This window comes from Aspergillus fischeri, genomic scaffold, assembly GCF_000149645.3.
Source record: "Aspergillus fischeri NRRL 181 1099437636252 genomic scaffold, whole genome shotgun sequence".
In the NCBI taxonomy this organism is placed as follows: domain Eukaryota; kingdom Fungi; phylum Ascomycota; class Eurotiomycetes; order Eurotiales; family Aspergillaceae; genus Aspergillus; species Aspergillus fischeri.
In genome coordinates this window covers 635998-663059 of record NW_001509768.1, presented here as the reverse complement: position 1 = coordinate 663059, position 27062 = coordinate 635998, and the positions used below count along the sequence as shown (strand labels likewise).

Below are 27062 nucleotides of genomic sequence, written 5' to 3'. Positions count from 1 at the left end.
CAGAAAAATTAACTAACCTCCAGCTCGCCCACGGTGGTTTCGCCCACGGTCGCTAACACACTTTCGGCCGTTTCTTCTTCTTTTCTTTCAGATACTCGATTTATTTTTGAGCAGCTGAGAGTCAAGGCCGTGCACCATGACGCTCTTTATCCTTACCGAAACCAGCGCGGGCTATGCCCTGCTCAAGGCGAAAGACAAGAAGCTTCTGAAGAGAGACGATCTGGCTACGGAAGCCTCCACTGCAGAGGGTGTTTCAAACTTGTGAGTGACTGTTGTCATGTCCTTGTCAGAGAGTTGATTGATGTTCAATTCTTGCATGGGCTTCTGCGAGCAAAATTTTTTCTCCGCTTCAAAACAGTGCTCTAACACCGTAGTAGGGTGAAATTGAAGAGCTTCCAGAAATTTGACAGTGCTGCTACGGCTCTGGAAGAAGTCGCTTCGCTTGTGGAAGGAAAAGTTACTCCTCGCCTTGCCAGCCTGCTGGACGAGATCAAAGATGAGAAGAAGGTTTCTTTGGCCGTTGCCGATCCCAAGCTCGGTATGTGACATGAACATCTTGAGAAGTCAGATTACTCAGTTTTCTAATCCTATGTCTCCCAACAGGCAACGCAATTGGCAAGCTTCCCGGCATGTCTATTCAATTGGTCGCGGACTCGACCACGACTGATATCTTCCGTGCTATTCGCGAACATCTTCCCACACTCATTCCTGGCCTTCTCCCCCAGGACATGTCTACCATGTCCCTTGGTCTGTCCCACTCTCTCGCCAGACACAAGCTGAAGTTCTCCCCCGATAAGATCGATACTATGATTGTGCAAGCTATTGGTTTGTTGGATGACCTGGACAAGGAGCTCAACACCTACGCCATGCGTGTGAAGGAATGGTACGGCTGGCATTTCCCCGAGCTCGCCAAGATTCTGAACGACAACATTGCCTATGCCAAACTTGTACTCAAGATGGGCATGAGATCGAACTGGGAGACCGCGGATCTCGCAGAGATCCTTCCGGAGGAGCTTGAGGGCACCGTCAAGGCCGCTGCTGACCGCTCCATGGGTACAGAGATCAGCCAGGAGGATTTGGAGAACATTCAAGCGTTGGCCGAGCAGGTTGTTGGTTTCGCCGAATACCGCCAGCAGCTGGCTGGTTACCTGACTGCCCGTATGAACGCTATTGCGCCTAACCTGACCGCCCTGGTTGGCGAGTTGGTTGGTGCCCGTCTCATCGCCCACGCTGGTAGCTTGACAAACCTTTCCAAGAGCCCCGCCAGTACTATCCAGATTCTCGGAGCCGAAAAGGCCCTGTTCCGTGCGCTGAAGACCAAGCACGACACGCCCAAGTACGGTCTCATCTACCACGCTTCTCTTATCGGTCAGGCCACCGGTAAGAACAAGGGTAAGATGGCAAGAGTGTTGGCCGCCAAGGCCTCTCTTGGTCTGCGTGTCGATGCTCTCGCTGAGTGGGATGACGATGCCACTGAGGAGGACAAGGCCGCTCTCGGTACTGAAGCTAGATACAACCTCGAGCGTAAATTGGCCGCCATGGAGGGCAAACCTCTCAAGCCTCGTGGTGTTGCCATCGGGCCCAACGGTGCCTCCGTGCAGCCCAAGAAGTTCGAGATCAACGAAACCAGAAGATACAATGCCGACGCCGATGCTCTTACTGGCGATCAACCTGCTTCCAAGAAGGACAAGAAGCTCATTGAGGAAGTTTCAGATGAGGAGATGGCCGACGCTGATTCCGACGAGGAACCCAAGGCCAACGGAACCAAGGACGACGACTCGTCCGACGAATCTGAGGAGGAGTCGAGCAAGAAGCACAAGTCCAAGAAGGGCAAGGATACCGAACTTGAGAAGATGGCCGAAAAGGCCGGCTTGAGTGTCAAGCGGTACAAGCGCAAGCTGGAGCGCGGCGAGATCACTTTCGACGCCAATGGCAACCCCAGCGCCACCAGCAAGAAGGAGCTGAAGAAGGCCAAGAAGGAGGCCAAGAAGGCTTCCAAAGGCGATGAGAAGAAGCGTAAGCGATCAGATGACGGCGAGGAGGCCGACAACGGCGAGAAGAAAAAGAAGAAGAAGAAGAAGGGAGAGGAATAAGCCATGCAATGATCTGAAAAGAAAAGTTTACGTGGATCGATCGCTTTATCAATCTTTGTATGATATCACACATTGTGGGTTCAATGCTGCTTGTCATTTTGATTATTTTTTTCCTTTCTTGTGAGAGTTACTTGTTTGGGTGGCATTTCAGGATGCGATTTTGCTGGTCTATCCATGGCGCAGAGGTGCTTATTGGTACAAGGCAGTACAATTCAGGAATAATATGTTCATATCAATCTTCAAGTAGTCAGTAGTCTATCTCACTAGCCTACGTTTCCCTAGTACTACCTCAGTCCTCAGTAATAAGCAATATGTCAAACACAACTGCCTATGTAACCAGACCGCCCATGGTTATCTGCCGGCAGAACAGAAGCATCCCCGCCATCACCAACTTTTTCCAGCCAAAGCACCCAGCACAAAACACAGCTATATACCCAGAAATCACTCAATGCAGACATACCACAGTCATACATCATGAGGGCAAGCTCTCTTAATCTACTCCACCTACCATCCACAATATCTAACTGACCCCCGTACAGATAATCGACCCCCAAAGCGCCGTCCTCACCAACATCGAGGTCCTCGCCTATATAACCGCCAACCCACCACGACGACCCCCGAACCCTCCCCCAAACTCCCGGAACTGGGTTCCTAGTCCTGATCTCCGCGACCACAATACAGTCGTTCGAGAGGTAGGTCCCCCTCCCCTCTAGATAGAGTACAAGAGGGGTAATGCTAACGCCGACGCTGACGGATAGATCCACAACTACATCCACCGTCTCTCCCCGCACCTCCTCAAATACCCAGCCTATATACATGGCGAACCGCCACAGTCGCAACAGCAGCCATCGTCGGGTGCGTCCCCGACGGTACCGCCCGTGCAGCCGAGTACACCTACTCCCATCGACCTCGCGCTCCGCGAGCTGGTTACGCGGCTGAAGCCGTTTGGGTTGACGAAGGGGGAGGTGGTTATGATTGTGAATCTGGGGGTGGGGTTGGATACATCCTCCGCGGGGGCGCGGGCTGATGGGGAGGAAGGCGAGGGGGGAGAGCAGGATGGGATGGAGGTTGATGAGGTGGAAGGAGGGAATGAGGGTGGGGAGGAGGCAGGTATGGAATCAGGGGGTGGGGGGTTGAGTGAGGAGGATTACGGGGCGCTTGCACTGCTGGATACGGTGATTGAGGAGCGGGAGGAGAGGCTATCGGAGGATGATGTGGCGCAGATACTGGCTATTATCCGGGAGACGTTAGGGTCAGGGTCGAAGGGGAGGACGGGGAGTGTTGGGTAGATGGGCATGGGTGATATGGTATGACAACGAATCTACGCACGATTTTAAGGATGTAATGGTCTTGTACTGTGTCTATTCACTGGTCTATCTGGTATACGACTGGTATCTGGCGATGTAGTATGGCTTTTGCGGAAGGACAGAGGTCAACTGTGCTCGACCCATAATCAGGTTGCTTCAAAATGGAAGTCCAAAACAGGCAATGATAAATCGACTCCAAAACACCGAGAATGCAAGATCGTCAGACAATGAGCTGACTATACCAACCGGCAACGGAGCCGCAAGCGTATGTGCAAAGATGTCAAAATACATGCAGAGACAGAAGACGGGCCATGTTTTTCGCTTCTTGGTCATGTGCCGTAGCTAGGCACGAAGGGGACTCTGGCCAGACTATTAAAGTCATCGTTGCGGTCGACCAGGTTGTCTGTCCGCAGAGTCATCTTTCCCCTGACCAAGTTTGTTCTCATTGTTCACCTTTGCCTTTGACCAGTTTGCCGAACTGATTGTAAACAGGCTCGTCCGGGTCCCCGCCTTCGTGGCCCCATTGCCCCAGATCATCGTCGAAAACCTCTCCTTCGAAGCCCGTGCAGACCTCCGCATAGTCGAGCCACTCTCCCTTGTCCGTCCAAACGCCTCCCTTGCCGCCGCGCATATCCCACCAGTCTTGCCCTCCCAGCAATGCAGATTGGGCAGCATCGAATCCAGTAGGGCTACGCATGTACTTGCGGAGAAGGGCGCGAGCCCACGGTTGGTACCACATGTTGTACCACCAGGTATCTCGTATCAATCGTTCGGAGTGCTTCACCGGCCACGCTTTGTCATCCTTGACTGGCTTTTCCTCGTCGAGATGGATCAGGGCCGGCACAGACGCCGAGTGGATATTCGTCAGCAAGGGCATGTTACGCCATGTATGATTTCGTGGATTTGGAAGAGCGTCAAGGGTAGAGTTGAACTCTGGTTTGACCTGTTCGTCTTTGCCGAACCAGGGTTGGACGAAGGGATTGCGCAGTCTCGGACTGGCGAGATCGGGGGGAAGCAGCAGACGTCTCTCTCGAGGAACGCCGTGCTTCATCTGGACGGAAGATGTCAGGGGAATATTGTGGTATTGGAGCCATTCGACATCCTTCTTCGATTTGTGTGTGTTGAAGAATAGACGCGATTCGAAATCAACGCCGATTCCGTATTCGTAGCGATGACCTGTCTCAAGGTGCGGGTTCACACCTGTGATATTCGCAGCCTCGGAAATGCCAATTAGTCTGTAAACCCACTCGTTGAACCAGTTGGAACTTCTCCGTCTTTCTAGCTCTCGCACGTACTCCTGGCGTCCGTACATCTGGGTTAGAGCCAGATAGTCACTGCGGTTGTGCCGGTTCTCCTCCACGAAGCGCAGTACTTCGGCGTATATTAACTTCAGGTCGGCAGCCTGGCCGATCACCGTACCGGGCTTCAGCCACCGTGGTCGGGTCAGGTGTCCCTCCGGGTGAATATCGGTCTTCCACCCGTAGGCATCCGGGGGCAAGCTGGACTGCGGTACGGTGACGCAGCCGGCGTCCACGGTCATGTTGGGGAAGCACTCCTTGCCTGCGGCGAATAGCACTCTCTGAGAGTATTTCTGCAAGGCCTCCTCCAGGCCTTTGCGGTAAGGATGATACTCCTTCGCAAGGCCGTATTTCTTTCTTAACTTGGCATTATCCTCTCGGAGGATATTCTGAAACCGCTGGATGAGCACCTCCGGCGGTAACTGGAAGAAAACATCATAGCCATCGGCGATGAGGACAAAATCGCCGTCTCGCACGTGCGGGGTGTATTGCAAAAAGTTGTATATGCCCGTCACACGGTCCACCACGTAATCATATTCGGAGGATCCGCTTGGGAGCTTTCTGCCGTACTGGACTAAAGTAGGTGGGGGGTAATTCAAGATCATTGCGGATGTTATTGTGCGACACAGCGCGGCGCTCTTCTGCCCAGCGGGCAATACAAGGTGAAAAGAAGGGTTGTTTTTCTCCAGACTGTTCGGTAGAGTGTCATTTCGACTTAGAGCAGGTCCGCCAGTGTTGATCATGGGTGTGTCTTCGGGGCGGCCACCGAATGGATGGTATGAGGGATACTTAAGCCAGTAATTGACGGAGGTCTATATAGACAGCTAGTGTCAGTCGTAGATCAACCTGATGTAACCAGAAAACATACCTGTCTAAATGGCGCTGAGAGACAAACGTAAAGGAAAAAACATGCGGCGAGGGTGAGAATGAGGGCCCTGGCCGGACGAGCCCTCGGTCGACCATACAGATAGACTCGTTGCAGAAGCGTCGTCGCCGTCGAGCGCACGGAGTTATACTGATCGCCCCAGGGGGCGAAACCGCGGAAGGTAGCCATTCTGGCCGCACTGTCGTTCAACGGATGACAATCAGTCGCAGTGTCAGCTCGAGCCGAGCGGAAAAGGAACGTTGGTATCAACCACTATAAACGGAGGTCGTGCTCGAGATAGGCATTCCTGCATTGAGATATTCGAGGGCGAGCGAAGACAATGAGGGATTACAGCCGTAATAGTCGTCAATTGTGCGATTGGAGGAGAGGAGCGCTCAACAGTCAATCAAGCCATGTACCATATTGTTTGCGCCAATGGAACAGAAGTCAATGACGACGACGCAGTGTAATGCGATAGGGGGTTGGATGGTGAGCAGCCTATACAGCTCTAGAAGTCGTCGGGCCCTAATCAATCATCTGCGTCGGATATGAGGTTTAAAGATGAAGTGAAAGATAAAAAGCGCACGTTGCAAAAAGCCACGGGCTCTTAGCAGGCATGGCGACTGTGGTACTCCGTGTGATGGAGCAGGAAATGATTTACATCGTCCCGGTGGAGCTCTCCTGATAGGCGTGGACCAAGATCCATCCGTCGCCATATTTGATGCGATCGCCCGACGCTATGCCGCGTACGACTCTTATTATCTACTCCGTAGCTTGTCGTCATTTAATTTCGCTTCGGGGGTCATTTCAAACATCAAATTTTACAAAGAGTTTCTCTTATATTCCTCTGTCCACCAGTATTGGAGTCCGTTGTATTGATTGTCTTCTATTGCCCTTGCCGCGTCATCGCCCCTCGGGTCCCGGGTAAAAAGACGTTTGGGATTCAGGGACGATTAATACCTGGCCAGGCTTGGCGCATGGTGGTTTCATCAGATCAGCATTTAGTCTAGCCTCTATCTACTCAGTACTCCGGGCTGTCTAGATGGCCTCCGTGTGACAGTGTTCTGGTCCAGTTACTCAGCGAGAACTCCAGGTTTGCACGTCTGTATACACAATATTTCTCTGAATCTGTACACAATCCTATATAACTATAAGCGCATCATTCCAGGTATATCTCCTCACGCAGGCGCTGTAGATTCTTGAAGATGCCACCTCCAGGGCCCTCACTTTCCTGCCGTTGATGGCCCATCGTCTTCCCTCTCGTCGACGCCGATCGCGCTTGGGACTGATCCGAACTGCCCTGGTTCTCCAATGACCGGCGCCGGTCATCTATAATCTTCGCCAGACTATCCAGGAAACGATTTCGCGCCTTCTCTTCAGCGGAGCCTTTCCAGATCGTCGCCAACTCCCGTAGCGCTTCTAACCGCTTCGTAGCTGCATCCAAACCTGCTTGTCCACCACCATTCGTATTGAGCAACTCTTTAATCTCGTTCCGGAGCTTCTTTGCGACCTCCTGCCCCTTCTCCTCAAGACTCTGGCTCTCAGGCCCAGGTTGAGGGGCGGAGACCGAGATGAATGACGACGTCAGGGAGGTCTCCGACGGCGGTAACGGCCACTCCATGGCATCTCCAAAGGTCTGAACCACATCCTCCAATCGCGACCGTACTTGATTCAGCATCCGTAGTTTCGTGATGTAGTCCGGATCAGCGACCGTGGCCTTGTCATCCTGGCCCATTTCTGCCGCTGCCTCTTCCTCTTCCCCCTCTTGGGAAGCCCCAGAAACGTCTTTGTCGCTGTCCATAGTAGTCTGTAGACCCTCGGGTACAAACTGGGCAATGTCCGGCTGAAGGACCTCGGTCAACGTATCCGAAAGCCCAATCGCTTCGCCCCGCAGCACCTCAACCTCATAAGCTAGACGCCCTCCACTCCGCAAAATCTCATCGGTAAGTTGTGTGAGTTGATTGGAAAGCCGGACATTCTGCGCATTAATCTGAGAGAGAATCGATTGGACTTGAGCGGACAATTCCGCGAGGGGAACGGCGCCCGCGCCGCGGGATTGCGATGACGCCAGCGTCAGCGGGGGAAGGACATCGTTGAGGAAATCGGCTGGATCAAAGGATGGGTCGGTATAATCAGGGGTCACATCTTGGAAGGATCGTGTGTTTGACGTCAGGGTAGCTGCGCGAGCCGGACTGGGAGTCTGTGTCGAGGACATTGTGTTGGAGCGTTTACCGGGGAGGACTGGGAACGGGAGCTCGTTCTTTGTAACTTTCACTGGAGCAAGACTAGAATATGACAAGAATTCCTCGCTCCAGACCCGCGACCAACATCGGTTAATCTAGAGTTTCTGTATCGTTATGTGCCGCCCTTGTTGACAGCTCCAGTGGTGCTTCCATCGGTGTCAATGTTTAATCTTCACCGCCTACGGCAATATGTTTCGTTGATGGCATACTGGAAGAATGGAATTGTCCAAAGAAAGCTTCAATTAAGTATAGGCATTATTCATTGCGGAACGCAGAGAAGCAAGTTATTTCAGTGCAGTCATCATCAAAGATTCCAGGAAATAGCCGTGCTATCCAGCAAACCACGGATTTAAGCGCATCAGGCAGTCAATCAACATGAAAGAAAGTGGGTATCGTCGGTCGAATCAGAGGAATTAAGGTAGAGCAAAAGAACGCAGGTACTCATCCGTGACAGATGGCGTCAATGGATTTTCAGCATTATCTGATCTGGATCAAGACACCGGCCTCATCATGTTCAGATATCTTCCACCACTCGGGCATTGATCGCGCGCTGGAACCCGTCGTCCGCCTGTACAGGCTGCCCGGCTCCGTAATTGCTTGGACCCTCGCCGGCATTATCTGCTGCAGCCAGCTGTTGCTGCACCGTCTGGTTGACGGCGGGCAAGAAGATAACCTTGCTGTTGGCGGTCTTGGCCATGGCTTGCATGGCCTCGAGATAGCGGATTTGCATGGCAGGAGCAGAGGACAGAATGTCCGCAGCCTAGATAGGTTCTCGCGTTAGCTCTGGCGGACTTGTCGTGGTGATGAGAGTATAACATACCTGGCGCATGAGCTTGGCGGATTCCACCTCGGCACGAGCAGCAATGACCTTGCTCTCTCCAATACGCTTGGACTGCGCTGCCATGGAGAGCGAGTCCTGCAAATCATTGCTAAAGATGATGTCCTTGATGAGCATCGATTCGACTAGGACGCCCCATCCAGCTGCAACCTCCTCGATGATCTCAGATGTCGACTGGGCGATCTCCTCGCGGCGTTCAATCACATCCTGCAGAACCCTCGCTCCGATAACATGCCGCAGAGTTGTCTGTGTGCGCTCGATCAGAGCTTGCCGTACGTTGGAAATGCCGAACGCTGCTTTGTGAGGCGAAATGATTTGGTAGTAGATAACCGAGGTCAGATTGAGAGTGACATTGTCCTTGGTCATGCAAACCTGGCGGGGTACTTCGACGATCTGGATCTTAACGTCGACGGTCGTAAGATGTTCGCTCAGCGGGTTAACTCTGACCAGACCAGGATCGACCGCACGCTCGAATCTACCACAGGAGTAAGTATACCATTTGTCGCACTTTAGGCAAGTATTCCATACCGTCCGAATTTGGTGACCAGACCAACCTCGCCCTGCGCCACTGGCTTGAACGGGTTGGGGCAGCAGATGCAGCATGGGATAGCTCCCAAGCCACCAATGCACTCACCCAATGTATGGACTATATTTCAACCAGTATGAGTAAATAGACGACATCAGGCGAAGAGTAAAAAGGCCAAGACTTACTCAAGGAAGCGTACCAGCTATGCGCATCCGGGTTATCGGCATTATGCTGGATCTGTTGGGCATAACTTGGCTGCAAATCAGCAAGGCGCGCTGGCTGAACGACCACGGGTCCGCGCGTGTGGGCGCTGTGGCCTGGCGCGCTTTGCACCGGTGCCTTTCCGTTAGGAATGTTCGCTTCGGTGGACATCGTGGCTATCTGTAGTGTTCGCCTGTATGAAAGTTGACTAACAGCGACCAGATAATGGGACTGATTGCTAAGAGTGCAGTATAAGGTGCTCCAGAGGGATAAGGGATGAAAAGCTCAAGTACGAATCAACTTAAGGTTCAGGCCGCCACACTGAAGGGGACGATTGATGATCGTGAGACTTGGAGTGTATTGCGTAGTGAAGGGAGATGGGGATGTTGCGGGGTTTAAATAGCAATAGGCAGCTCTCTCTTCCCGTGCAGTACAGATCTAAACTGCCTACCTACCTACCTATCTATCGATCGCTCATCCGTCATAAGGTACACTACCAGTAGTACCTCTCTAATGCCTCACACCAAGCTGCCTGTATGAGGTAAGTAGCTACCGCGCAGCACCAACCGTGATGTATCTCCGCAAATCCATGTGGGGCGCAGCACTTGGCGATATCCGCTGGATCTCTTCCGGCTAGGCGCTAAGCAGTCTAGTCTCCTGCTCCTCCAGGCTATGTAGGTATTGGTTTCCCACTTGGTGGGCAATCGGGCGCAAACCACGGATGGATGGTTTCCACATCGAAGGGCTGAGCAAGATATGTTGGAGTTGCTCCTGTTGCTTTGTTCTCTTAGGCTCCGCAGAGCTTTGAATGCTTCTCAGTTTCCTTCATGCGCTATTCCATGGTGCCATACGGAGTACACCTCATGCCATTCTGTCCTCATCTATACGTTGCGGTTACGTGGTAGATGCGCTCTCATCAACAGCGAACCGCTGTCTTCATGACTATAGCACCTTAGCTCATCCATGGCTTGCTCAGATCGGTACCCTTTTGGGCACCCCCGTATTCGGCATCCATGAGCCGCAAATGCAGAGCACTGCCGCAGTTGGCGATCTGTCCCGTGTTATCCGACTATCAAGTGTCAACCGCCATTCTGCCCCAGTAGCCTGTGTTCTCTGCTGCACAAAGCCGATGTCAGGCAATACGTTCATCCACGTGAGCCTGCATTGCCTTCCAGATGGTTTCTAGCGGCCCTTAGTTCTGCATTGCCCAGCCTATCCAGCAAATCAGATAAATTCCCTTGAGCTAATGGGATGGAGCTGTGACGTAAGAAAACCGCTGGTTGCTGCGATACAACCCTCGTATTGAGATGGAAGAGTGTACAAGTGGACAGTGACAACATTGGGGTAGCCTCAAAGGTGCAGCGTGAGTATGTTTTGAACCTAGTTAGTATATCCCACGGCCGGCGGAGGCAGTGCTTCGGACATCGGCATGTGCGGCCAGAATCCCCAAATCAACTTCCTATTTGGTATAGGTCGACACCTGCAATTTCATATCAGTTATCTACACTACTACACCCTGAGTCCCATGTAGCACACGTAGACAAAAGGATGGGATGGACAATAGCTTAACTATGCATCAGCGGAGAAAAGAAGATAAGGTTAATAATAGACCAATTTTTCAAGCTAAAGCATCATTGGTCTAGTGGTAGAATTCGTCGTTGCCATCGACGAGGCCCGTGTTCGATTCACGGATGATGCATTTGACTTTTTTTGTCTGTCAGTCCGCTTTCTGTAACCACTCCAATAACCCCCAAAAAAAAAAGTTAGCCTCAGTTTCCTGCCCGAGACATGGGAAAAAAATGCGGCCTATTTCCGTCTGGTTCTGTTCCTCTCTGAGGACAACATAGCAATGCAGAAGGTCCGCGTGCTTACATGGAGAGGCTTTCAATTGGTTTGTCCAAGTAAACAGCAGTGTTACTGGCAAGGTCTCAGGGCAAGATTATGTATTCTGGATACATATACTAGCATCGGATGGAGACCATCTCGCTTAACACAAAACAATGATCCTCCCGTAGACGGTCCTCATCCATTTCTTCGACCTTACGTGACTAAGTATCTATGGCTCCCCAGCCTACCATGGTAGTTGTAACGGCGTAGGTAAGTCTTTCCCCAGAACAACTTCTGCAGTCCCAATGTCACTGCCAAAGAATTAGCAACAAGCCTCGTGCTTGACTGTTTGATCCAAAGCTACACTTACCCAGGTCCTCGTGGTGCCCAGAACTGCCCCGTTTGACTGATATCAAAGCCGTCTATGAACGAGGCCAGAGATTGAGCTGCTTCATCAGGGGTAACAGCTGCGAGCAGTCATAGGATCAGCGCCACTTATAGCACAATAGACAGGTCAATGACCTCTTACCTCCACCGGCATCCCAGTACTTGTCGAATCCTACACTCTTGGTCATTTCCGTGCGCATGAAACCAGGATGTACCAGCCCGACAGCGATGCCCTTCTCTTTCAGGTCTAGGCTGAGAAGTTTCCCAATCATATTCAATGCGGCCTTGCTGGCATGATGACCATAGTTCCCTCCGCCCTCCTTTTCGTGTCGCAACGTGATACTCCCGCTTTCACTGCTGACCAATATCACTTTGCTCCCCTTGTCCAGCAGACCCGCTTTGACGAGCCGCTGCACTACAAAGACGGGGCCAATGGCGGATGTGGTATACATCCTTACTTCCTTTTCCCAGTCGGGGTCATCAAAAGTCTCGAATCCGAAATAGCCTGCCGTGATGATCACGCAGGAGAACTTGGTGGATGAAGGCAGTTGGGATACCAGAGTTTCACCAACATTGGGTTGGGAGACATCAATATTCTGGACCCATGAGACGCGAGATTTAGAACTGTCTTCTGGAGGGGCACTGGATCGACTTGTTGCGAAGACACAGGTTGTTGATGCCTTGGATGCATACAAGTGTCTCAGCGAGGCTCCAAGGCCTCGGGTGGCACCGACAATGAGGATGTTATTGCTCATTTCTAGGTTTCTTATTGAGCTTGCTAAAAGCTGTGAGAGCTTTGGAGGTTGGCACTGCTACCCGAATGCAATTGATGGTCTCCTGCGCTTAGCCACGTGCATAAGCGTTGCGCAACCTGAGGAACGGATGACGTAAATGTATCCTTATTGTGTTCATCAGGGCGATATATATCTAAGATACTCTTATCGACCTACAACAAACCCAATTGCAGACGAATAGCGATCTCACTGGTCATTTCGAAGCTTTTCAATACAAATACATAATAATCATGGCGAAGAAAGTTGCACTCAGTCAAGTGATGTACCATGTCTTCGTTTCATGGGTACAATAATGCTCAAACATTCCCCTCCGATCCACTCTGCCGTTTGAAACTTTTGACTGGCTAGCTAGCTCACTTCAATCAAGTTCTGTCAAATTGACAGACACGTGAATGTCATTAGAGACTGCTTTTTAATAGTACTTTGCGCTATCAAACTATTCTTAGTTCAGATAAGCGTGGCTTAGTCACGGCATTTCTGTCCCTGTCTTGCAAGCGGAGAATAGAATGACAGTAATGGATCTGGAGGTAAGCAAGCTGCCTTCTTTCTTTGAAAGTCCTTCATGACGGGACACTCATCGCTTCTATAGAGAGTCTCACCCTGCATGGTGAGCCGGTGACAGCCCCCCCCCCCCCCTAATTTTGACTTCGAAGGTGGAGCCGGCCTCCTTATGGTTCCCGCTGCTTGATGATGAGTGCGATCCTGCAACAACTGCGAGAACATGCAAAGAAAGCCGGTGCTGCCATTCGCAGAAGCAGAAAATCAGAGGGTAAAAAGCCATACCGGAAAAGTCTCTTTCCGTCCTCATTGTCATCGAGCTCGGTGTAAGTTTTACTTTGTTTATGGGATTAGCTTTGTATATGTCAGCATAATAGCTGACACGGGCTCAGTATCGAGAAAACCGACATAGTACCAACTTCATCGCCCTGGGATCTCCTGCCCGTCGAAATCCAAATCAAGATTTTCGCTCAATGTGGTATCAAAGACTTGCTGCAGCTCAAACTTGTTTGCAAGGCCTTTTGTCAAGTCCTCACACTTCATGAACAGCTGATCGCGCGCCAATACCTTCGACAGGCCCGTCATGGAACGCTACCATCTCCCATCGACAGCGAGAGAGAATATACTCGAAATCCCGAAGACGATGTAGTGCTTCTGTCCGACCTTTTCCCTCCCGCCAAAAGTGCCAAGGGCGGTCATTTATACACTTTCCGCTATATGCATAGCTTGCGACGACGGGCAAAGCTGTGTTCTAAGCTTTGCTACTACCTCGCAGACCGCGTCATGGATCGATTCGTCCACTGCGAGCCAGCTTTTGTTAAGGCAATGTTTCCAACCAGAAATGAGCGCAATGAGTTCCTGAAACGGGGGAAGTCCAGTCTATGGTTCAACCTCATACCACTGATGTAAGTGCTCGTCGCGAATTATCCTCCAGCTACTGATTCTAATGAGACGCGTCTTCCTACCAGGTACTACACGCTATACTTCCTGGAGGCTTACAGTCTTGCCCGTCGTGAGTTAAAAAATGCACTTTTGCAAGACATGGAAGCCGGACGATTGCCCGTTCCTATACCCCCGGATGTCCGTAAATCCATGTACCGAGATTTGCAGATCGGAATTCTTCGATCGGCCCCCTTCACCAATACTTCGACTCTGATCTGTACGCACCATTGTATGCAGCTGCTCGTTTCGTACCTACGACATACTGTGCCACCCGAGGAGCCCGTGGCAGATGACAGCTGGATCGGCTCGCTGCTTACTGCGTCACCGTTTCTTCGAATAGTGGAATACTTCTCCGCAGAGATAGGTGACGGTGGCAGTCAGCGAGTGCAACGAAAGGATTTTATGCGTAACTTTCATAATGATTTGATGCTGAACGAGAAAGACGATATCAACTCGTTGGTGTTCGAGAGCACACCGGTGTCGCATCTACATTCATCGGTGCAGGATGTTTGGTTCGATGTTGCTAGAGAGGAATTGGCCTCACGGAGAGCTTTTCCACATGACGCAGAGAATATCTGGGTCTGGAAGGGTGTTCCCGTGGCACTAGGTTGTCAAGATTGCCGTCAAGGCAGGGCCTGGCGTGCATGAGGAAAATTGTCTTTGGTGTATATTTGAATCTGCTTCCATCTCGTTGACCAGGACACAGGCGTTAGATACAAGGCATGGTTCTCAGTTCGGAGTTGAGGCTGCATAGAAATGGGTTGAGCGCTTTCTTTCTCTATATTGTTATCGCTAGAACAGTGCACTGTATAGGTTGGAAATCTATTCACTGACATGCTTCAGAGTCCAAATTGACTTGACATCTCTCGGTCTCTTACGTTCTGGACCAACAGCCCTAAGCCCTAAACGTATATCCCTTTGGGAAATTTGTTTGCTTTGTTTGCCTGATTGTCGCGTTCCATATCGCGATGAGGTAGATACATCCAGTGGTGGGACTCTTCCTCAACTTCGGTATGCGATCCGAAGTCTTCACAAGACAAAGGAATTCAAAAGATCGTGATGGCACACTCTGAGTTACAAAATCTTTGGAATACCTCATGGACACTACACCGTCTTTCTCCCCTGCACCATGGCAAAGAATTCCAGTCCCTTCTTGGCAATCAGGCCGCCCTGAGAACTTATGCTAGCAGATTGAAGGTTCACCTTGCAGGGGATCTGTTTACTGGTGCTCAGGCTCCATTAAGCGCAGCTGGCGCTGTCGATGACGATGTCTTCTCCAGAACCGGACCTCTCAGAGACTGCGTCTGGCAAACGTTATCGGCACCCTCAACACAAGCTACCTCGGAGAAACTTTCTGGGATCCTGGTCACTCTTGAGTATGAAAACATCACCTATAAAGCTGCTCTCCTCGCAGCACCGGATGGCCGTCGTACCTCGGCAAGGCGACAACAGTCCACTCAGCTCCCGCTACTACTGACGCGGTTCCCAAATCCACTGCGGCAAACCTTCATCTCTTTTTTGTCTGCTAATTTTGACACTTACTGCTCTGTTCTTCGCTTGCCCTCAACTTTCATGTGTACGGCCCTAGAGGTGTACATCGATATCCTGAGGTCGGGAGACCACGACGGGTCTTCCGGCTCTCATCGGGTGTTCGAAGATACCATCAAGGAGACGCAGCTCACGTTGTCCTTTTCGCCGCCTGTTGCGCCGGCTTTGAGATCCCTCAACGTCAATCTTCCGCGTGGCTCCTTCACGGACTTTGTGCGCGGAAGCAACGCAAACAGCGAGTGGACTCACCAGAAGAATTCTGTCTTATCAGGTCTATCCACCTACCTTGAGAAGCACTTGGCGATGAAGCTGAATCTGGGAGATCTGGCCAGCGGTCACCATCCTGTCAACCAACCCGTGCGTCTGACTAAAATCGCATGTGGCAGCTTCGTCCTCGGCGGAGAAGGTAAAATGAAGCTGGTCGCGCCGTCGGGACAAGCTGGCTCCAGCTCTGAAGATGGTGCTACTGCAGCTCGTGAGAGCAGAGATCGTTTGCTATCGCGGGCGAACGAGGCTTTGCTTCAAGCTGTTATAGGTCGAGCTGCTATGACCGGCGACGAGCAGACATGAGCGTGATGAGATGCTTCCAGCGATTTTGCTTGAGCCTGACCCAGCTTTCACTTTTCACTCTTGAGGTGATCAGATACACATGACTGTTTCTGAAACCGTATGCTACGCAGGGAGCAGTCCACGAGCCGTCCCCTGCGCTGGCATAAACACGGCATTAACGATCTGCCTACATACGCTGGCCAGCACATGAGGTGCTCGTGCCTGAACTGGGTCGCCTCCGTGGACGTCGCCCAAACTTTCGCATCAGGGGCGTTACTCAGCCATCACCCGACCTGACGCAGGCACAACGCAGTATTGCGAGCCTATTTGCTACAGAAGTGGCAGCAAATAAGAAAGATCACGTTCTCCACGCAGTACATCATATCATTCAAAGAAGTGCTTGCTCGTCTAAACTCCACAACTATGGAAATCCGCAAACCTTATCCAATGAGGCAATCTTGCGCTGGCTCAATGCTTTTCAAGAATCTATAAATACAGCGTGCTGTCTGGGAATATATGCAGAATCGTCAATCGTTCAAATACATCGTGAAGGTCAAATAGCGACAGGTTGTTTGGCCGTGTGACAGGAATGCTCTATTCCGGACCACTTCAGCTTTCGACCGTCTGCTCTTCCGATTCGGCAAGTTTGAGTGCTTCATCCACACTGGGGACGAAATGCGTCATTCCTCCACATTGTTCCACTATACCGCTTCGTTCGAACATTCGAAAGACGTCGCGATTGGGAAGACGGCAGAAGAACACTCGCGTCCCCTGGTCCGCATATCCTTCCACTATCTCGAAAAGAACCTGAGTGCCAGATCCGTCAATGCTAGTGACACCATGGACATCGAAGATGATATTCTTATTGTTCTCCGGAGAACGCATTCGAGGGAAGGATGGATGCACTCGGCTCGAGCCATATAGCTCCAAACGGCGTAGGCGATTTTTAAGGTCGCCAGTATTGGCAAAAGTGAGAGGCTCGGGAATTTTGACGATAAGGGCGCCCTCGATCAGTTGTACATTCTCGGGATGTAGCTCGGCATTGTCGAATCGACCCGTATCCGGTATCTTTCCGAGAATTTGAATGCGCGACTGAGTCGAGTGCCGGATCAGTATCAGGACGGAAAGTCCCATGCCAAGTGCGATTCCCAACTCGAGTGAATAAAAGATCGTTGAGGCGAAGATCAGAAGCATCAAGGCCAGTTCAGTCCAACCGCGTAGACGAATGAAGAACGCCAGATCGTGAGGACATTCCTCAATCAGTGAAAAGGCGACAACAGAGATCATCGCTGACAGGACCGCTTTCTAAATGACATCAGCTTCCATAGATTATCGCAATTGGCCGCAATCTATAACAGGGGAACCCACCGGAAGATAATATAAATAAGGAAGAAGTACTAGAATGCAGACCAGAGTAATGAGACTCAGGAAAATACTGCTCATGGGGCTTCGAGCTCCAGTGGAAGCATTGACCTTGCTTCTTCCATACCCACCAAACGCAGGTAGGGCCATAAAGCAACCCCCAACGACATTGGCCACGCCGAGGGCCACCATCTCCCTGTTGGGACTCACCGTCATACCCTTGATACCGTTTCCCCTGCTCTCACCCAGTCCCTTCGCGGCTACAGAGGACTCAAAGAAGCCAAGCAGCGCGATAATGAAAGAGGTACTCATTGCGGTGCGCACATGCTTCATATGACTGAACTGGAAAGGCCATTTGAACGCAAAGACGCCATTTCCTGTATTCTTCATGGGACCCAGAATTTCGAGCCCTTTCTCATCCCAGTCCAGACGCCACGTCAGAATCGCCGCAAGAATGACTACCAAGATGCGATCTGGAAAGTAAACGACCTGAGGATAGCGCGGTTGCAGTTTCTTTTTCAACGTTCTGAATAGCGCACCGAGTTAGGACATACATACCCTGCAGGGAGGATTCAGCACATACCGGAAGACCATTATAATGGCGAAGCTGCTGAAAGACATTGCGGCTGTGAGGCGGTGGCAGTTCCTGATATTTCGGAAGAAAAACAGTAGCTTGTCCACAGTACTGCCGTGACTGACCCCGGCGTCTTTCGCCATCTCTGCCAACCCAGCCTCCGGAATCAATTGATCGACGAAGATAACAAAGCCAATGGCAGTGATGAATCCTCTCAGGAAAGGCCGACTGAGGACGTTATCCAGAAATCCCAGACGAGTCAGTCCCGCAATCAGGATCATCGAGCCTGCCATGGCAGTCGCTACTCCCACCACCATGGCATTTTCAGCAGCATTATCCTCATGCGAATTTCCTTGTCGAACACTCGTTTTGACGATTGTACCGGTGAGCAATGACCCTGCTGCCTCTGGGCCAACGACCAGTAAAGGGCTGCTTCCCAAGACGGCATAGACGAAGGGGTTGATCACGAAAGAATAGAGACCATTGATAGGCGGCGCATGTGCGAGGTTCGACGACAACGAGAGTGCCATTGGGATATAGATTGATGCAACTGTCAATGCAGAGATGAGGTCCCCTCGGAAGAAGGACCATTGGTACTGGCCAATCCAATTGAAAAATGGGATGTAATACGAGAGGTAACTGATTTAGCTGAAGGTTAGTCATGACGGATAGACCCTTCAATATGGAACGTCTTCGAACGACACACATGCCCTTCAGGGTATCAAAACATACAGTGCGTTGCGATTCTTCACAGGTAATCCGGATGTCGATGACTCCAACGAGCGTAGGTTGTCTGGTCCATGTCCACCACCCGAGTTCCCACTGGAACCGCCCGAAAGGTCTGACCTTCCGGCGTTCCATCCCAAGACGCCATGTTGTTGCTCTGGTCTCGGGGAGAAAGTGCCATGGCGACAAACCTTCTGTCCGCACACAGCTTCCTCGTCATGGTATGATTCCAGCAGACGAGTTCTAGCATCGGGTTCTTCCGTCGTATACGTCGGCAAATTCCGTGGGTTGCCCTCAGGGATAGCTGCAAAACTGGTAGGGGAAGAAGTCCGAAAGATATCAAATATTCGATCCCGCACCGAGCGGTGTTGACCCGTCCCGTGGAGGGAAGTGGAATCCGACATGCTTATACAAATACAAGACGAGACAATGATCACTCAATAATCGGGGACATCAACGATCATCCAAAAACCGCCATGATCGGGTAAAATATAAGAGAGATAGAGGAAAGAAATCAGGAATTTAGTAAAACAGAGGGGAAAAGGCTAGACCGCGAAATATTAGCTAAATGTTTCAACAAGATCCAACGAAAGTGGTGGCCCAGGTGCGAAGGGCGGTGGAAGGGGCTCGGCCAAGTAAGCCGAGAAATGGCGGAGGGCAGGCCAAGGCAGTAGGGAAAGCGATGAACATCCATCAGAACCGGCTTCAACAAAATCGTTACCGCTGTTGATTGATGTTGAGCTACATGGCAGGGAGACCTTTTGTGACTTGAGACTTCCAGTCTTGCCTCGAGATACGATAGCAGCGAGGCTGACCTGATAAAATCGATAAGCTGGATTGTTTTCTGCCGGGCGGTACATTAAGATGTTCAACACGTGATATAACTGCACTGCTGGTACCTATGGCTGTCCCGAATTCGATGCGGGCTGCAACAAAGCCCAAAAGTGGGTTTTGAACCGCCACAAAGTGATTTGAGATTGTCGAAGAACTCGCCTGCTGCCGCACCTCCTCTTCCCTCTGTACCTGTCGCACACCTTCGATCTTTTAATAGGAGCCATCTTAGAAAAAGTTTCTCGCGCTCCTCATTTGTCTCTCAGCCTCAAATCCTTGACGAATCCGGCCTAATACCAGGCGCAGCCCCGCCAAAATGTCGTTAACAAATTGCCGTTTCTACGAGGAGAAGTACCCGGAGGTCGACAGCTATGTCATGGTCAATGTCAAGCAGGTATGCGACCGTTTTTATGATCATGGTCGTTCTTTTGCAGGAATCTTTGACTAATCCCTCTGTTTCATTTTGCAGATCGCCGAAATGGGCGCATACGTGAAGCTCCTCGAATATGACAACATCGATGGCATGATCCTGCTGTCTGAACTGTCGCGGAGACGTATTCGTAGTATCCAGAAGCTCATCCGGATTGGTCGCAATGAGGTTGTCATCGTGCTTCGTGTTGACAAGGAGAAGGGCAAGTGTGACCGATTCTGACCGTGCTCAAGACCCTCCGTCTAACAGGTTCCGTCTCTGTACAGGTTACATCGATCTCTCCAAGCGTCGAGTTTCTCCGGAAGATGTCGTCAAGTGTGAAGAGAGGTACAACAAGAGCAAGGCGGTTCACTCCATCATGCGCCATGTTGCCGAAGCCACTCAGACTCCCCTTGAGGAGTTGTATCAGAAGATCGGATGGCCACTGAACCGGAAATACGGCCATGCTCACGATGCCTTCAAGATCTCCATCACGTAGGATCAACCAGTCCGTCTACATATTTCGACCTTATGGCTCATCTTATAAATAGGAACCCCGACGTGTGGCAGGATGTGGAATTCCCGAGCGAAGCCGTCAAGAAGGAGTTGACACAGTACATCAGCAAGAAGCTGACTCCCTCCCCGACCAAAGTTCGTGCTGATATCGAAGTTACCTGCTTCGGCTATGACGGAATTGACGCCGTCAAGACCGCTCTTCGTACTGCCGAGGCGAACAACACCCCCGAGAACCAGATCAAGGTCAAGCTGGTCGCTCCTCCCCTGTACGTCCTGACCAGCCAGTGCCTGGATAAGAACTTGGGTATCAAGTTGCTCGAGGAGGCCATCGAGAGAATCGATAGCGAGATCAAGAAAGCCGGGGGTGGCTGTGTCGTCAAGATGGCACCCAAGGCTGTCACCGAGCACGACGACGCTGCTCTCCAGGAGCTCATGGACAAGCGGGAGCGTGAGAACATGGAAGTCAGCGGCGATGAGAGCATGTCTGAAAGCGACGAGGGTGTCCCTGAATAAATTCTCGACGCTGCACCTCTTTTAGTCACGACTCCTTGGGCCAATGGGCCCTTTGCAAATGACAAAACCTCCATTTTTCTTGCATACGTTGGGAATTGGGCTGGTGCCACAAGAGAGAGACGGTTGTTTCAGCGTTGGGTCAGAGAAGGGGGCAAGAAAAAAGTTTCTGATAGAAGGGCTTCGGTTATGACACGAATTACGAGACAGAAGACGGGTTTAATGTGCTCACGAGCGGGATAGGGCTGAGCAGCAATGTCTCAAACAATGGGTTCACACTGGACTTGGTTTACCTGAGAACAGTACACCCATGGGAGGATCTGCTGCCGCACTGCTTCCCGTGGCGTAGCGATGTGTCCTTATCACTCAGATTTGCGTTGATGACTGAGCTCTGGTCACAGTTCTGGGACAGCTCTATCTCTTGATTTGATGTACATAAGTTCATATCTAAGTGCCAACTGCAAGAGTACGTTCTAGACTACGAAGATTATTTCCAAAGGCGAAAGAAGGGTCCATTTGACTGGGCTCAGCAAATATCCATCTATAATCGTAGGTACTAGGCTGCACGACAGACTTGCCAAAGATCGTTGAGAAATGTGATGTTTTGAAGTTCCGGATATATCAGTGGTGGCTGGGGATGGCGGGGACCTTAGTGTGGGAACTCAATCTTGCTCGAAGTTTGATTCTCCATTGCCTTTCCTTTCTTTTGAATCAGGCATACTGCTCTTGAGAAATCCTCGACTGTACGGAGTAGAATCACAGTCCACAGCATTCAGTATGGGGTACTGGGGAGACATCTTCAGCTCTGGAAGTCGAACTCACCATCACCGTCTTCCAGAACGGCGGCGTTGTACGTCATCACCAACGGCTGGGCCTGGTCTCCGGTCAGCATCGCACATTTCTGAAGCTAACACGGCAAATAGTGCTTCCCGCTTACAGGGCTGACCAGGCGGCCTCTGTCAGTCCTGCTAAGGAGGTGACAAAGGTCGCTCTCCGGCTGAAATATCAGATCGAACAGGTCATTCCGTTCGAGATTGACGAGAGTTCCATCACTAAGCCTAACAGCCGAATCATCACCGACGAGGTGATCCAGACTGCCAAGCAGGCAGGTGGAGATGATCACAAAGGCTGTGTGGTGTACTGTCTCCTTGTTTGTCTACGGTGGTTCAAGCTCCAGGCAGGGGCCGAACTCTGGGAGTCTGATCTGCACCTGCGTCGCGCGCTGGCATGTGAGGTCATTGCGAAGCGCATGTAAGAGAAGCTTTCTCAAATTCGTCTAAAAAAGCTAATGTTAACCAATGCTTTCAGTATCGAGTCCGAGGAGGACCAGGACTCCCTCATGAAGGACGCCCTGTTACAGAGGTACTCCATCTTCTTGGACGGAGAAGCAACTACACCGGCCAACGTCATCGAGCGAGCCGTGGATCTCCATGCTCTGAGAGTCATAGGCTCTTCGGGATACCAGAAGTGTATCAAGTATCTCTGGCGTGGGTGGTTCTGTCAAGAAGAGGGTAACCCGACCAATTTCGTTCCCTACCACGACAAAGACAATACAGACTTCAGGATTCATTTCCATCCTGACCGCATGAGAACGCCCCTTTATCAGAACGCGTGTCAGATATTCTTCTCGTTGATATACCTCCTCCTGTATACCATCGTCATCAATACTGTCAACTCTACCGGAGATCTGGACGTTGTTGAAGGAATCCTCTATGTCATGACTTTGTCCTATATCTGTGACGAGCTCACCAAACTCTGGAAGGTTGGAAGGGACTACTTCGACTTTTGGAACGCATTCAACTCCACTCTTTACACCATCCTCGCGGTGTCCTTCTTCCTCCGTGTGGCTGCCCTTACCCGATCGAGCTCCGTCAATGATGAACAGAGGAAAACACTCAACCAGCTGAGCTATAATTTCCTGGCCATGGCAGGTCCGATGTTTTGGATGCGTATGATGCTCTACCTCGATTCGTTCAAATTCTTCGGCGCCATGTTCGTTGTGCTGAGAGTGATGATGAAGGAGAGCTTGATTTTCTTTGCCCTTCTTTTCGTCATTATTGGAGGGTTCTTCCAGGCGTTTTACGGAATGGCCCAGGCAGACGGCGAACTCGCTCTTACCAGGGGTATTATACAAGGCATGGCGAACAGTGTCATGCAGAGCCCGGATTTCGGCGTATTCGAGGAACTGGCGTTCCCGTTTGGTCTCGTCCTCTACTATTTGTTCAATTTCATTGTCATGATTGGTAAGTCGGTCGCCTCGCAGCAGCGACCGGGGGTTGATTTGCTGACGGGGAATAGTTTTGCTCAACATCTTGATTGCACTCTACAATAGCGCTTATGAGGATATCTCCGGCAATGCTGTGGACGAGTACATGGCGATCTTCGCTCTGAAGACAATGCAGTTTGTTCGAGCCCCAGACGAAAACGTCTTCATTCCTCGTGAGTTTTCCTATTGTTCTGCAGACCGGGCATTAACTAACGGCGAGCCTAGCGTTCAACCTCCTCGAAATCATCTTTCTGGTCCTTCCCTTCGAGTGGTGGATGCCGCGCGAGCACTACGCCAAGCTGAATGAGGTCATCATGGGTATTATCTACTCACCACTCTTACTCATCATCGCAACGCTCGAGACCCGCGAGGCACGCCGGATCCGGTGGAATCGTCGCCAGGGAGAAGAGGATGACGATGTTGTTCACGAGTGGGAGGATGTTGCTGAGGAAGTTGACTTTGACGTGGACGACACCTGGAGACTGGCCGTGCGGGACACCACCCCAGATCCGAATGCAGAGAACTGCACCCTGGAGATCATACAGCTGCGGGAGCAGATCAAAGAACTCACAGCTGTGGTCCATGCGTTCATCGAGAAGAAGGATACGGCGGAGCACATGAGGGAGCAATCAAGTTCCAATCAAGCTGACGCGGAGTAGGATCTATGTATAGGATAGTTGTCTTGGTTTGATATTTTTGACGCTTTATTGGTGCCTTTGTTGATATGATGGCGATCTCATTGTGATTTATATTAGTTGACTATGCGCCTTGATGTCTGCATTGTATGCTTTCGTACCTGACATAATAATATAAACTAGTTCATCCTTACAAACTCTGTGATTCACAACGAAAGCTTGAGGTATTCAACTGTCATGCTGACGTGTGTTTGTATACCTGACTTCCCATGAGCAAGTGGATTACGTGGCTGCCCCTGGACCATATCCCCGCACCTCTCTTAAATCAACGACAAATGCATCTTCAGCCTTTTCCTCCTTAGACAAAAACGCTGTTAATTAGTCTAGTGGCATGTGGCGGTTTATCAACCAGAAGACCGCTAAATGGCAGTCTTGCCAGTTAGAAACTTGCATTAAACAGCTCGATCCCATCCAACAGCATGACTGACCACTCCCCCACCTTGCTCTATGCAGGAGAACACTTGGATACAGTCGCAGGATTCCCAACACTCTACACATTCAGTCCTGCAAATCGCGACAATCCTCTGATTGTGTTTATACCGGGTGGCGGCCATAATGCTCGCATCTCATATGGTGGCCATCCTGGAAGTCGCAGTGAGGACTTCTTAGCCCACTGGCTAAATAAGCTGGGCTACGGCCTACTTGCCATCTCGTACCCGCTCCAGAGCCAGCCGGACGAGATCATGGCTGCAACATCACCAGAATTTCGTATCCGTGATTGGGGTCTGCAAGCAGCGGAGGTAACGAAGATGGTGATCGAGAGGCATGGCCTGTCACCCAAGGTCGTGCTCGTTGCTTGGAGTATGGGCGGCCGGGTAGTGGTTCCGTACACGCAAGCAGCGAAAGCACGGGGATTAACCGTTGAGCTATTTGTGAGTTTCGCGGCTACTCCTGGACTGGCGGCTTCTCGGCCTACTGCCCCTGGTATCAAAATGACGTCCGAGGGGTATGCTGCATTGGATAGAATGTCGGAGCTTTTTTTGAACCAGGTCCATGAGCAGAATATTTTAAACTCCCGTGTCATTATTCCGGACGACGTGTATCTCCGCGACTACTACGGGCGTACGCCTGTCGGCTTGCTCGGCTTTGGCATGAGCTATTCTCCGGAGCGCGGGTTTGTTGAAGATCGATATACCTCAACGGAAGATGCCGACGCGAACAACTTTCGTCAATGGCCTTTGATTTCTGCTCTGCACGGTGACAGCATCCTGGACGGACGGCATGTACTTGCGGACAAGGCCACCTGGGGATTCATGCAGGTGCAGCAGCTTGTGAGTACTCTCGAAGGTCGAGGTTATAGATCGCTGAGCCCTGAGCGCTGGGAGGAGGTTGTTAAGCTGGTCCACTCACGGCCGGAGAATATGTGCCGGCAGATTCATGGTAATCACTTTTTCTTCCTGGGGGAGCAGGGCGCTCGTGAGACGGCGGCTGCCATTGTTGAACAGCTGAAAGAAGCTCAGATCTTCATGTCGACGCTTGACACTCTGCTTGCGTCCTGAGGTCATCTTCACAGCTTCTTTACTCGTACTGGACATTTTTTGACTGCAATCGCCTCTGCGTCGAGTAAAGTATCTCTTTGATTGGTCTGGTGACAAAGTCCCCGTCGACGGAGTACTTGGTCTGTTTCAGCCTAGACTTGCTTTTTCGCGACTCCGCAGCTGGGCTTGGTTGGAGCAACTACGATACCTCAGGAATAGCGCAGCATGCGTTGACAGTGGTGGTCGATGCTGGTAGTCATGGACAAGAGAGAGGAGAAAAATTGCGGAGCAAAAAAGAAAGCCGAACGCGGGGGTCGAACCCGCAACCTTGAGATTAAGAGTCTCACGCTCTACCGATTGAGCTAGCCCGGCTGCTCTTGTTGAAGCAGAGTTGCATTAATACCCTATGATTCCACGCTGCTCTCAAAAAATATAGATATTCTTTGCTCCCGTACCTACCTTTGTTAGCAGCGGGTGACTTGCACATCTACCTAGTCAATAATTAATGGACCATATTTTTGATCAATAACCAGGATACAGTCAGCGCCTCAATTGCTCCATAACCAAAGGCCACTATAATATTCTGTCCGTATTGAAATGTGGTGATCCCCTAATACTTAAGTCTGAAGGCACTACTGGTCCGTTACCATCGAAAGGATATGCCAAGGTTGGGAGGGGTCTGAATGGTTCTTTGAAGAGCGCGAGTGTCTACTTACCCCTACTAGCATGTTGCTTGTTCGTATCATAGTGGGAAAGGTAGCAGATGGGAATCGCCTTGTCGATTTTGAGGAATACTCCTATTCGGCAAGGTCAACCAGGTTCAAGATATCTCCAAAGTCTTTTTGACGGATCCGTTCCATAGCCAGTTCTTCAGGCATTGCTTGTAGGAATTTGTCAATCTTATACACCCAAAAAGAGTTCTGTGGGTTGACCTGGTGGGCAGAAGTGTATTTCTAATAATGGATACCAACCAGTGCAAGAAGTTTTCCCTTTAGATCTTTGCTTTATCTAACCCAGCCACTGCTAATTATGTCTCTCTTAATCCTTTCTATTATAATGTAAGTATAGACAGAATGAGTAAATACACATAAGACTTTTAGCACTGGGATAGATGTATGTTGCGATATTAGATACATTATCAATGCTTTAGGTAAATGCATGTAGCCCATATTTAACACATATTCTATCTGTTGATATGAGAACATGCCCTTCTTAAGGTTAAAAAGCTTAAGGGCTCCGCTCGCTAGAAGTGTCAAGCACTGATTAACAAAATTGCTATTGACCGGGTTAGATACACTCAACAGAGGAGTGCATGGCGAGGAGGGAGGCCCTTTTTGACTCGACGACATTATGATTGCATTCGCTAAACAGGGAAGTGTTGGAAATATTTCATTCCTGGTCTGCAGAGGTGTCTAAGTATGGATATTAAGGGATCCAGTGGTTGAAAATATGCAGTACTGTATTAGAACAATAGTCTTCTGTAGGAAGTGATGTGAGGACACTTGAGGTTTATGCTGGATATCCTTAACTTCTTGCACATGATACCATGTAAATACTAGGTCTATCCTCAGGCTGGTGATCACTGTATTTAATACTACTGCTAAACATAAAAGCTCTATAACTTGAGCTCATCCATTATATGATCCATAGTCAATCACCATGGCAATATCCTGCCATTCTTTGGCAGCACAGTATCCTTCTTGGATTGGAGCCAACAGAGCACTCAATCCATTAGCGACGGATGGTTTGAAAACTGAGGGGTCAACTATAGAACCGGTC

General features: G+C 50.6%; 12 protein-coding genes and 2 non-coding genes across 14 annotated transcripts, besides 1 other annotated feature; 8 read left to right on the top strand and 6 right to left on the bottom strand.

Annotated features, from left to right (window-relative positions):
- Positions 1-136: 136 nt before the first annotated feature.
- Positions 137-2093, top strand: nop58 (RNA-processing protein NOP58; the record flags this gene model as incomplete). The annotated part of the gene is made up of 3 exons (XM_001263128.1): positions 137-261; positions 378-538; positions 604-2093. The coding sequence occupies 3 exons, from the start codon at positions 137-139 to the stop codon at positions 2091-2093; spliced, it is 1776 nt and encodes a 591-aa protein (XP_001263129.1).
- Positions 2056-2081: a microsatellite.
- Positions 2094-2404: 311 nt separating the features above from the next.
- On the top strand, positions 2405-3382 carry NFIA_063950 (uncharacterized protein; the record flags this gene model as incomplete). Its single annotated transcript, XM_001263127.1, has 3 exons — positions 2405-2443; positions 2633-2785; positions 2852-3382. 3 exons carry the CDS (start codon positions 2405-2407, stop codon positions 3380-3382), a joined length of 723 nt encoding a protein of 240 aa, XP_001263128.1.
- Positions 3383-3842: 460 nt separating this feature from the next.
- NFIA_063940 (glycosyltransferase domain-containing protein) lies at positions 3843-5752 on the bottom strand (the record flags this gene model as incomplete). Its single annotated transcript, XM_001263126.1, has 2 exons — positions 3843-5510; positions 5567-5752. 2 exons carry the CDS (start codon positions 5750-5752, stop codon positions 3843-3845), a joined length of 1854 nt encoding a protein of 617 aa, XP_001263127.1.
- A 970-nt stretch (positions 5753-6722) lies between these two features.
- On the bottom strand, positions 6723-7778 carry NFIA_063930 (uncharacterized protein; the record flags this gene model as incomplete). The annotated part of the gene is made up of 1 exon (XM_001263125.1): positions 6723-7778. One exon carries the CDS (start codon positions 7776-7778, stop codon positions 6723-6725), a length of 1056 nt encoding a protein of 351 aa, XP_001263126.1.
- A 542-nt stretch (positions 7779-8320) lies between these two features.
- Positions 8321-9542, bottom strand: NFIA_063920 (slipin family protein; the record flags this gene model as incomplete). The annotated part of the gene is made up of 4 exons (XM_001263124.1): positions 8321-8566; positions 8627-9119; positions 9173-9290; positions 9356-9542. 4 exons carry the CDS (start codon positions 9540-9542, stop codon positions 8321-8323), a joined length of 1044 nt encoding a protein of 347 aa, XP_001263125.1.
- Positions 9543-10999: 1457 nt separating this feature from the next.
- Positions 11000-11070, top strand: NFIA_063910. The gene has a single exon. It is a non-coding gene; the product is annotated as a tRNA-Gly (tRNA).
- A 372-nt stretch (positions 11071-11442) lies between these two features.
- NFIA_063900 (oxidoreductase, short chain dehydrogenase/reductase family superfamily) lies at positions 11443-12340 on the bottom strand (the record flags this gene model as incomplete). Its single annotated transcript, XM_001263123.1, has 3 exons — positions 11443-11509; positions 11569-11665; positions 11728-12340. 3 exons carry the CDS (start codon positions 12338-12340, stop codon positions 11443-11445), a joined length of 777 nt encoding a protein of 258 aa, XP_001263124.1.
- Positions 12341-13069: 729 nt separating this feature from the next.
- Positions 13070-14467, top strand: NFIA_063890 (F-box protein; the record flags this gene model as incomplete). Its single annotated transcript, XM_001263122.1, has 3 exons — positions 13070-13203; positions 13270-13782; positions 13846-14467. 3 exons carry the CDS (start codon positions 13070-13072, stop codon positions 14465-14467), a joined length of 1269 nt encoding a protein of 422 aa, XP_001263123.1.
- A 411-nt stretch (positions 14468-14878) lies between these two features.
- Positions 14879-15937, top strand: NFIA_063880 (uncharacterized protein; the record flags this gene model as incomplete). The annotated part of the gene is made up of 1 exon (XM_001263121.1): positions 14879-15937. The coding sequence occupies one exon, from the start codon at positions 14879-14881 to the stop codon at positions 15935-15937; it is 1059 nt and encodes a 352-aa protein (XP_001263122.1).
- A 588-nt stretch (positions 15938-16525) lies between these two features.
- NFIA_063870 (SulP family inorganic anion transporter) lies at positions 16526-18982 on the bottom strand (the record flags this gene model as incomplete). Its single annotated transcript, XM_001263120.1, has 4 exons — positions 16526-17221; positions 17285-17804; positions 17862-18491; positions 18585-18982. 4 exons carry the CDS (start codon positions 18980-18982, stop codon positions 16526-16528), a joined length of 2244 nt encoding a protein of 747 aa, XP_001263121.1.
- Positions 18983-19725: 743 nt separating this feature from the next.
- NFIA_063860 (translation initiation factor eIF2 subunit alpha) lies at positions 19726-20847 on the top strand (the record flags this gene model as incomplete). The annotated part of the gene is made up of 4 exons (XM_001263119.1): positions 19726-19803; positions 19879-20041; positions 20106-20313; positions 20370-20847. The coding sequence occupies 4 exons, from the start codon at positions 19726-19728 to the stop codon at positions 20845-20847; spliced, it is 927 nt and encodes a 308-aa protein (XP_001263120.1).
- A 774-nt stretch (positions 20848-21621) lies between these two features.
- On the top strand, positions 21622-23769 carry yvc1 (putative potassium ion channel Yvc1; the record flags this gene model as incomplete). Its single annotated transcript, XM_001263118.1, has 5 exons — positions 21622-21694; positions 21768-22095; positions 22153-23087; positions 23143-23283; positions 23336-23769. The coding sequence occupies 5 exons, from the start codon at positions 21622-21624 to the stop codon at positions 23767-23769; spliced, it is 1911 nt and encodes a 636-aa protein (XP_001263119.1).
- Positions 23770-24224: 455 nt separating this feature from the next.
- On the top strand, positions 24225-25304 carry NFIA_063840 (thioesterase domain protein; the record flags this gene model as incomplete). The annotated part of the gene is made up of 1 exon (XM_001263117.1): positions 24225-25304. The coding sequence occupies one exon, from the start codon at positions 24225-24227 to the stop codon at positions 25302-25304; it is 1080 nt and encodes a 359-aa protein (XP_001263118.1).
- A 278-nt stretch (positions 25305-25582) lies between these two features.
- Positions 25583-25655, bottom strand: NFIA_063830. Its single transcript has one exon. It is a non-coding gene; the product is annotated as a tRNA-Lys (tRNA).
- Between the last annotated feature and the right edge of the window lie 1407 nt (positions 25656-27062).